The 10,586-nt window shown below is 43.8% G+C and overlaps 1 protein-coding gene across 1 annotated transcript; it reads right to left on the reverse strand.

The window, feature by feature from the left end:
* Positions 1–336: 336 nt before the first annotated feature.
* LOC112607737 (putative uncharacterized protein SPANXA2-OT1) lies at positions 337–9,929 on the reverse strand (the record flags this gene model as incomplete). The annotated part of the gene is made up of 2 exons (XM_025358881.1): positions 337–435; positions 9,867–9,929. Coding segments are annotated over 2 exons (162 nt in total), but the record flags the coding sequence as incomplete, so codon positions are not given.
* Positions 9,930–10,586: the final 657 nt, after the last annotated feature.

The following is a 10,586-nucleotide window of genomic DNA, read 5'->3' on the forward strand; positions in this document are numbered from 1 at the left end:
GCTACTCGGAGGCTGAGGCGGGAGAATGGCGTGAACCCGGGAGGTGGAGCTTGCAGTGAGCCGAGATCGCGCCACTGCACTCCAGCCTGGGCGACAGAGCGAGACTCCGTCTCAAAAAAAAAAAAAAAAAAAAAGAGTTAGAAATACCTTAGAAAAATCAGTTGACAAGTCTGGGCGCGGTGGGTCATGCCTGTAATCCCAGCACTTTGGGAGCCCGAGACGGGCGGATCATGAGGTCAGGAGATCGAGACCATCCTGGCTAACACGGTGAAACTCCATCTCTACTAAAAATACAAAAAATTAGCCGGGCGTGGTCGCAGGCGCCTGTAGTCCCAGCTACTCAGGAGGCTGAGGTAGGAGAATGGCATGAACCCGGGAGGCAGAGCTTGCAGTGAGCTGAGATGGTGCCACTGCACTCCAGCCTGAGTGACAGAGCGAGACTCCATCTAAAAAAAAAAAAAAAAAAAAAAAAAAAAAAAAAAAAACTAGAAGAAACCCTAGGCAAGGCTGGGAGCGGTGGCTCATGCCTGTAATTCCAGCACTTTGGGAGGCAGAGGTGGGCAGATCACTTGAGGTCAGCAGTTTGAGAGCAGCCTGGCCAATATGGTGAAACCCCATCTCTATTAAAAATACAAAAATTAGCTAGATATGGCGGTGCATGCCTGTAATCCCAGCTACTCAGGAGACTGAGGCAAGAGGATTGCTTGAACCCAGAAGGTGGAGGTTGCAGTGAGCCGAGAAAAAAAAAAGAAAGAAAGAAAACCTAGGCAAAACTCTTCTGAACATTTGTCCAGGCAAAACATTTATGACTAAGACCACAAAAACACAAGTAACAACAATAAAAATAGAGAAACAGGACATAAACTAAAACATTCTTCACAGTAAAAAGAAACAATCAACAGAATGAACAGACAACCTGCAGAGTGGAAGAAAATATTTGCAAACTAAGCATGCGACAGGGGACTGATATCTAAAATGTACAAGGAACTCAAACAACTCAACAACAAAAACAGAATAACTCTATTAAAAAGTGGGCAAAGGACTTCAATAGATATTTTTCAAAAAAAAAAAGACATATGAATAGCCAACAAGCGTGTGGGGAAAAAAAAAAAAAGCTTAATATCACTAATAATCAGAGACAGGCAAATTAAAACCACAATGAGATAGCATCTTACACCAGTTAGAATGGCTATTAATAAAAATTCCAAAAAATAACAGATGTTGGCAAGGATGCAGAGAAAAGGAAACTCTTTTTTTTTTTTTTTGAGATGGAGTTTCGCTCTGTCGCCCAGGCTGGAGTGCAATGGTGAGGTCTCAGCTCACCACAACCTCTTCCTCCCAGGTTCAAGCGATTCTCCTGCCTCAGCCTCCCAAGTACCTGGGACCACAGGCGCCTGCCACCACGCCCAGCTAATTTTTTGTATATTTAGTTGAGACGGGGTTTCACCATGTTAGCCAGAATGGTCTCGATCTCCTGACCTTGTGATCTGTCCACCGCCGCCTCCAAAGGTGCTGGGATTACAGGCGTGAGCCACCGTGCCTGGCCAAAAAGGGAACTCTTACACACTGTTGTTGTAAGTACAACCTCTGTGGAAAACAGTATGGAGATATCTCAGACAACTAAAAATAGACTGACCATTTGAGCCAGCAATCCCACTACTGGGTAGAAAGGAAAATAAATCATATAAAAAAGATACCTACTGCTGGGCGCGGTGGCTCACGCCTGTAATCCCAGCGGTTTGGGAGGCCGAGGTGGGCAGATCACAAGGTCAGGAGATGGAGACCATCCTGGCTAACACGGTGAAACTCTGTTTCTACTAAAAATACAAAAAAAAAAAATTAGCCGGGCGTGGTGGCGGGTGCCTGTAGTCCCAGCTATTCAGGAGGCTGAGGCAGGAGAATGGCGAGAACCTGAGAGGCAGAGCTTGCAGTGAGCTGAGATCGCGCCACTGCACTCCAGCCTGGGCGACAGAGCGAGACTCCATCTCAAAAAAAAGAAAGAAAGAAAAAAAAGATACCTGCACTTGTGGCCGGGCACAGTGGCTCACGCCTGTAATCCCAACACTTTGGAAGACCTGAGGTCAGGAGTTCGAGACCAGACTGCCCAACATGGTGAAACCCCATCTCTACTAAAACTTCAAAAATTAGCCAGGCCTGGTGGTGGGCACCTGTAGTCCCAGCTACTTGGGAGGCCGAGGCACAAGAATTACTTAAACCTGGGAAGCAGAGCTCGCAATGAGCTGAGATCGTGCCACCCCACTCCAGCCTGGGCGACAGAGCGGTCTCAAAATAATAATAATAAGATACCTGCACTTGTATACTTATTGCAGCAGTATTTACAGTAGCAATATGGAATCAACCAAAGCATCCATCAATGGATAATTGAATAAAGAAAATGTCACACACACACACACACACACACACACACACACAGAAATAATGTCTTTTGCAGCAACATGGATGGAACTAGAGGCCATTATCCTAAGCGAATTAACACAGGAACAGAAAACCAAATACTGCATGTTCTCATGTACAAGTGGGAGCGACATAATGTGTACACATGGACATAGAGTGTGGAATAACAGACACTGGAGATTTGGAAGGGTGGGAGGATGAAAGAGAGTGAGGGATGAGAAATTACTTAATGGGTACACCATACATTATGTTGAAGGATGGTTAAGATGGTTACACTAAAAGCCCAGACTTTACCACTATCCAATATATCTGGTAACAAAACTGCACTTGTACCGCTTTAAATTTATTTTATTTATTTATTATTTAATTATTTTGAGACGGAGTTTCGTTCTTGTCACCCAAGCTGGTGGAGTGCAGTGGAGTGATCTCAGTTCTTTGCAACCTCTGCCTCCTGTGTTCAAGAGATTCTCCTGCCTTAGGCTCCTGAGTAGCTGGGATTATAGGCACGCGCCACTATGCCCGGCTAATTTTTGTGTTTTTAGTAGAGATGGGGTTTCACCATGTTGGCCAGGCTGTCCTCAAACTCCTGAACTTAGGTGATCCACCTGCCTTGGCCTCCCAAAGTACTGGAATTACAGGTGTGAGCCACTGCACCTGGCCTAAATTTATATTCAAAAAAAAAAAAAAAAAAAAGTGGTAAAATTAAATGGCACCTGAAACACTCTTACCTAAAGACCAAGCTTGTAAACTATCCATCTGTGCTGCTCAAATGTGACAGAATTAAATATAAGGCTAGGCTGGGTGCAGTGGCTCATGCCTGTAATCCCAACACTTTGGGAGGCCAAGGCAGATAGATCACCAGAGGTTGGGAGTTCGAGACCAGCCTGACCAATATGGAGAAAAATCGTCTCTACTAAAAATACAAAAGTTGCTGGGCATGGTGGTTCATGCCTGTAATCCCAGCTACTCTGGAGGGTGAGGCGGGAGAATTGGGAACCCAGGAGGCGGAGGTTGCAGTGAGCTGAGATCTTGCCATTGCATTCCGGCCTGGGCAACAAGAGCGAAAACTCCATCTCCAAACAAAAAGGCTAAAATCTGTTAAATCTTCTCACTCCTTCGTGAAATATAATTTTTATTTGAGTACAACTGGGACAATCCCTTCTCATTTTTTACTTCCTGGATCAGAGGGCATTTTACAATATCCTGTCTCTAATCACATCAATATCTCAAGACAAGTGTTCCATTATGCTTATAACAGTTGTTGATGCGTAAAAATCCACCACAAGGCCAGGCACGGTGGCTCACGCCTGTAATCCCAGCACTTTGGGAGGCCGGGGCGGGCGGATCACGAGCTCAGGAGTTCGAGACCAGCCTGGCCAACAAGGTGAAACCCCATGTCTACTAAAACTACAAAAATTAGCCGGGCACAGTGGCAGGCACCTGAAATCCCAGCTGCTTGGGCGGTTAAGGCAGGAGAATCACTTGAACCTGGGAGGCAGAGGTTGCAGTAAGCTGAGATCACACCACTGCACTCCAGCCTGGGCGACAGAGTGAGACTCCGTCTAAAAAAAAAAAAAATCCACCAAGAAATACTTGGTGGGCAGCTTTTGTTTTGTTTTGCTTTGTTTTTGAGACGGGGTCTTGCCCTGTAGCCCAGGCTGGAGTGCAGGGTACAAATACAGCTCACTGCAGGCTTGACCTCCTGGGCTCAAGCAATCCTCCCATCTCAACATCCGGAGTTGCTGGGACCACAGGCACACACCGCTGCGCCTGGCTAATTTTTTTATTATTTGTAAAAATGAAATCTGGCTATTTGCCCAGGTTGGTCTTGAACTCCTGAGTTCAAGTGATCTTCCTGCTTCGGCCTCCCAAACTGCTGGGATTACAAGCATAAGCCACCGTGCCGGGCTATGGACAGGTTTGATGCCTGGAAGGACCCTTTCCCGTGACAGCACAGGTCCATAGAAGATTGCCCTTGGCTGTATGGTGCAATGTGGGAGGTTATCTTATAAGGAAGTGCTCATTCGCCCAATTTTTCCAAGTTCCTCACTCTTGCTTATCTGTCCAGCAGGGCTTCTATAACAGGGTGAACCTTCGAACTGACTGGGACATTCCTTATCTTCCATCTCATCCTGAGTGGCAGGAGAGTCTATCCTCATTTTTGAAAGGGAAAGCAAGTTCAGGTAGACCCAGTGAGATTACCTCAGTCACATAATTAAATGTGAAAACATTGTGACTTATGCCCACTCCGACGTAGAGCGTAGGACTCCAACGCTCATGCATTCTCTTGTACCACGTCTCTCTCTCTAGGGTTCCTGAATGGGCAGAAGAGGCTCCTCTAAATTTGTTTTAAAAGTACACATAGGAAGGCCGGTGCTGTGGCTCATGCCTGTAATCCTAGCACTTCGGGAGGCTGAGACAGGCAAATCACGAAGTCAGGAGATCAAGACCATCCTGGCTAACATGGTGAAACCCCGTCTCTACTAAAAACACAAAAAATTAGCTGGGCCTGGTGGCATGCGCCTGTAGTACAAGCTACTTGGGAGGCTGAGGCAGGAGAATTGCTTGAACCTGGGATGTGGAGGTTGCAGTAAGCCACTGCACTCCAACCTAGGTGACAGAGCAAGACTCTATCTCAAAAAAAAAAAAAAAAAAAAAAAAAAGTACATGTAGGGGACAGGTGCACTGTCTCAGCCTGTAATCAATCCCAGCACTTTGGGAGGCCAAGGTAGGTGGATCACTTGAGGTCAGGAGTTCAAGACCAGCCTGGCCAACATGGAGAAACCCCATCTCTACTAAAAATACTAAAATTCGCTGGGCGTGGTGGCGCACTTCTGTAGTCCCAGCTACTGGGGAGACTGAAGTGAGAGAATTGCTTGAGCCCAGAGGTCGAGGCTGCAGTGAGCAGTGATCACACCACTTCAGTCTAGCCTGAGTGACAGAGAGAGACCCTGTCTCAAATAAATAAATAAATAAAATTACACATTATTACAAGACCTTGAACTAACAACATTAACATGCATTTGTTAAAGGAAAATAAATTAGCTCAGATGCTACTACTTTTTATCATACTTGCACGATTGATTTCAATCCCTGTTCATCTGAACAGAGAGTTGCAGGTATACTATGCAGCTATTCTACTTATATTCTGTTTTTTTTAATGTAACAATATTATTTCTTGATGTCTCTACACATTTTATATCATTTTAATATTTAATAAAAACATCTACCATAAGTTCTAAAATGGTAAAAGGAAGAATAGTCATTAGTACTATTGCTACCTGGAATTAATACAAATAGATTTTGCACTAGGGCTTATTTTGCTCCTGTCCTTTGCCTATGCATTTCATTTTTACATCGTGTTAATCATAGTGGGTGAATTTTGTATTCTGTAATTTCAACTGAATATTATATTATAAGTGTTATCTATAAGTTCCATGAGGACCAAAACTTCTCCATCTTTTTCACCATTGTACTTAGCATGGTATAGTAAAGCTGGCTCAATAAATATTTGCTGACTGAATAAATGTTGTTACATGATCTTCCTGATTAACATATATATATGCATATAAGGTTTTTCAGTGACTGCATTAATTTACTTCACTTTTTCCGAACTGTTGGATATTTCAGTTGCCATTTTTTTGCTCTTATGAATAATGTGTTGATGAAAAGATTTGCGCATATAGTTTTCTCTGCATTTGGACTATTGTCGTTTTGTTTTTTTTTTTGAGACAGAGTCTCGTGCTGTCACCCAGGCTACAGTGCAGTGGTGCAATATCTCGGCTCACTGCAACCTCCACCTCCCGGGTTCAAGCCATTCTCCTGCCTCAGCCTCCCAAGTAGCTAGAATTACAGGTGCCCACCACCATGCCCAGCTATTTTTGTATTTTTAGTAGAGATGGGTTTTCACCATGTTGGCCAGGCTGGTCTCGAACTCCTGACCTCAGGTGGTCCTCCTGCCTCAGCTTCCCAAAGTGCTAGGATTATAGGCATGAGCCACCACGCCCAGCCTTGACTATTGTCTTAAGATAGGGTGAAATTACAGGATCAAATGATTTGGACAGTTTTACAAGTCTTAGTGCATTTTAAATTAAAATGCTTTTTTAAAAAGCTGGGACAGCCAGGCACGGTGGCTCATGCCTGTAATCTCAGCACTTTGGGAGACTGAGACGGGAGGATCACCTGAGGTTGGGAGTTTGAGACCAGCCTGACCAACATGGAGAAACCCCCGTCTCTACTAAAAATACAAAATTAGCCAGACATGGTGGCGCAAGCCTCTAATCCCAGCTACTCAGGAGGTAGAGGCAGGAGAATTGCTTAAACCCGGGAGATGGAGGTTGTGGGGAGCTGAGAGTGCACTATTGCACTCCAGCCTGGGCAACAAGAGCAAAACTTCGTCTTAAAAACAAACAAACAAAAAAAGCTGGGACAGTTTACAATGGGCAATAGCCATGTACCAGTTTCACCACACCTGCACCTGCCCTGCTTTTTTTGTTGTGTTTTTCAATTGTTGCTATTGATTTAAGTGAAAGAATTTTTAAATCAATTATCCTACTTATATAACCACAGTTTACATCACAGGGATACTGTGCCAAATAAGTACTCATTAAAACGTGAGCCCATTATTTTGGTCATGTCCCTACTATCTCTACTATTACCCAATGGATAATAAGCAAAGGTGCATTTCAGCTGTATCTCTAGTTTCAATTATTAACCTATACATATAAATATCAGTTGTATTATTACAGAACTATATTATTGTTCACAGCTCTTTGAACATCACAATGAATAAGTTGATTTTTACGTTAGGCACTATTAGTAATAATACCTTCATTTTCTACGAAGGCATCCAGTGAATCCATCTATATGTATGTCTATCTATATCTATATCTTATAGCTGTAGCTTTCTCACTGGGAATTCATAGGTAATCTCAACTCCAGAGAAACTGTGCTTTTCTATGTGAATTTAAAATTAGTTGTATTCGCCAGAGGTTTAAATAAAACTACAGCGATCTTTGGACAGTTAACAAATGGCCAACACAAAATATTTATTTATGAGTTGTTTGCTAAAGTCCAAATGCCATAAAGCAAACAGTATGCCACTTACTTGAACTGATATTTTCTTAGAAAAGCTTTTTAAAGATGGTTTTAAAAGAAAAAAAAAAAAGGCATGTTAAAAATGCCTTTAAAGCCATTCTAGCCATGAATCTAGAGGTAACCACTGACTCCAAACTCCATGGAGAGTTATAAATTGAATGACTTACAACATCACGTCAAAGTAGAGTGGACTGTAAAGTGTGTTAAAGAGGACCAAAGTAATCTCTCACTCAGTGATTGCTGAGCATGGAGGAGGGACTGTCGTTGGCTATTCCTCTTTCGTTTCTTCTCAACACCTGACTGGTAGCCACAGGTTGGGTGTTTACCTATTTGTGCCACTGCTCAGAGAGAAGGTGGAGCTTCCTGGAAGAAGGGACCCAGGTTTTCTCCAGGCTCAGGAGCAGCCCTGCCCTCAGGCCAGGCAGGTGTGGCTGGGGAGGGGTGAGGAGTGCCAAAAGAGCACTCAGCAGTCATGTGACCCTTGTGACCTTGGCCAGCCTGTTTCTGAGAGGTACAGCTGGCCCTATTTAGTCTTCAGGAAGTACCAGAATACCCTAACTGCAAACTCTCACTGGGTCCCCTTCGAGACTTTCTCCATCCCATTAGGATCCCTGCAAGTGTCAGCCAGTGGCAACTGGCAGATCTTCTAGTCCACCACATGTGTTTATTTTAATGTATTTGGCTTTTAATTAAATTCAAAAGAGTACATTAAAAAGTCAGGTGTAGGCCGGGTGTGGTGGCTCAGGTCTGTAATCCCAGCACTTTGGGAGCCAGAGGTGGGTGGATCACTTGAGCCCAGGAGCTGGAGACCACCCTGGTCAACATAGCAAGACCCTGTCTCCATTAAAAATAAATAAATAGCCAGGTGCGGTGGCTCACACCTATAATTCCAGCACTTTGGGAGGCCGAGGCAGGCGGATCACCTGAGGTTGGGAGTTCAAGACCAGCCTAACCAACATGGAGAAACCCCATCTCTACTAAAAATACAAAATTAGCTGGGCGTGGCGGTGCATGCCTGTAATCCCAGGCATGGGAGGCTGAGACAGGAGAATTGCTTGAACCTGGAAGGCAGAAGTTGAGGTGAGCCAAGACTGCACCATTGCACTCCAGCCTGGGCAACAAGAGTGGAACTCCATCTCAAAAACTAACTAACTAAATAAATAAAGTACAGGTTTGTCTTCACCACTGTCCCCTTACTCCCCTAAATAACCTCTCTCACCTTTCCAGTTAACCACTGTTACTAAGATGCTACGCCCCTTTCCAGCCCTTTTTCTACTTATTAGCACATATGTGTATTTACTAAATAAACAGGTCAAACTATATGTATTGTTTTGCAAGTTGCCTTTTTCCTTAACCAGGTGTCTTCAAAAACTTTGGCCCATATGGACTAGCTTACCATTTTTAACCAATGGAGAGCATTCCTTAGAGCTGGTTGGCAGAGATCACTAAAAAGTTGTGACCCCAAATCAGAAAAAGCCACTAAAGACATCTAAAATTCATTTCAATTCAATCCCCCTCCCCAAGTCTCTTTTTTTTTTTAACATCTGAACACATATAGACTTTAATTACATTTTGTTGAAAATTCATGGACCAGGCACGGTGGCTCACGCCTGTAATCCCAGCACTTTGGGAGGCCAAGGCAGGTGGATCACCTGAGGTGGGGAGTTCGAGACCGGCCTGACCAACGTGGAGAAACCCCATCTCCACTAAAAATACAAAATTAGCCGCTGTTGTGGCACATGCCTGTAATTCCAGCTACTCGGGAGGCTGAGGCAGGAGAATGGTTTGAACTCGGGAGGCGGAGATTGTGGTGAGCCAAGATTGTACCATTGCACTCCAGCCTGGGCAACAAGAGCAAAACTCTGTCTCCAAAAAAAAAAAAAAAAAAAAGGAAAAATTTCAAACATATAGTGGAAAGAGTAGTAAATGCCAATATACTTTCCACTAGGTTGTTACCACATTCATTGACTGCCATTAATATCTGCTAGGGTTACGTGGTTTTAACATGAGAAGTATATGAAAGCAAGCAGAACTCATCAAGTCTCAAAGTCTTAAGAATTAGAAAGAAAAGGCACAGTGGCTCACACCTGAAATTCCAGCACTTTGGGATGCTGAGGCAGTTGGATCACCTGAGATCGGGAGTTCGAGACCAGCCTGACCAACATGGAGAAACCCCGTCTCTACTAAAAATACAAAATTAGCTGGGCGTTGTGGTGCATGCCTGTAATCCCAGCTACTCGGGAGGCTGAGGCAGGAGAATCGTTTGAACCCAGGAGGCAGAGGTTGCGGTTAGCTGAGATTGCACCATTGCACTCAGGCCTGGGTAACAAGAGCAAAACTCCGTCAAAAAAGAAAGAAAGAAGAAAGAGAGAGAAAGAGAGAGAGAGAGAGAGAGAGAGAAAGAAAGAAAGAAAGAAAGAAAGAAAGAAAGAAAGAAAGAAAGAAAGAAAGAAAGAAAGAAAGGACACTATCAAATCATAAGAGCCAAAGGAATGTAAAATTCTCTCGATTGACCTGGGTGGAAGGTACAAATTTCTATGGGTAGAAACCAAATTAGTAATCCTGGGATGTGGGCTATATGGTTAACCCTTCTTGAAATTATGAAGTGATTTAAGTACAAACAGGGTTTAGTGAGTTCCAGCAAGATGTATTTGCTAGTAGCTGTGCAACTTCTAACATACTTAGAATGCAAAATCCACAAATGACAAGAATGATACATATATTTCCTTAGTGAGTGAAAAGAAGACTCACTCCTATGGTATACAAAATCTAATCTTGCAATCATCTGAAATATTTTCTTTAAAGTTCACTAAGAAAGTCATTGTCTGGCTGGGAGTGGTGGCTCACGCCTGTAATCCCAGCACTTTGGGAGACTTAGGTGGGTGGATAACTTGAGGTCAGGAGTTTGGGCCCACTTGGTCAACATGGTGAAATCCTGTCTCTACTAAAAATACAAAAATTAGCTGGGTGTGGTCATGCATATCTGTAATCCCAGCTACTGGGGAGGCTGAGGCAGGAGAATGGCTTGAACCCAGGAGGCAGGGGTTGCAGTGAGCCGGGATGGCATCACTGCA

Source organism: Theropithecus gelada, chromosome 15, assembly GCF_003255815.1.
Source record: "Theropithecus gelada isolate Dixy chromosome 15, Tgel_1.0, whole genome shotgun sequence".
NCBI lineage: Eukaryota > Metazoa > Chordata > Mammalia > Primates > Cercopithecidae > Theropithecus > Theropithecus gelada.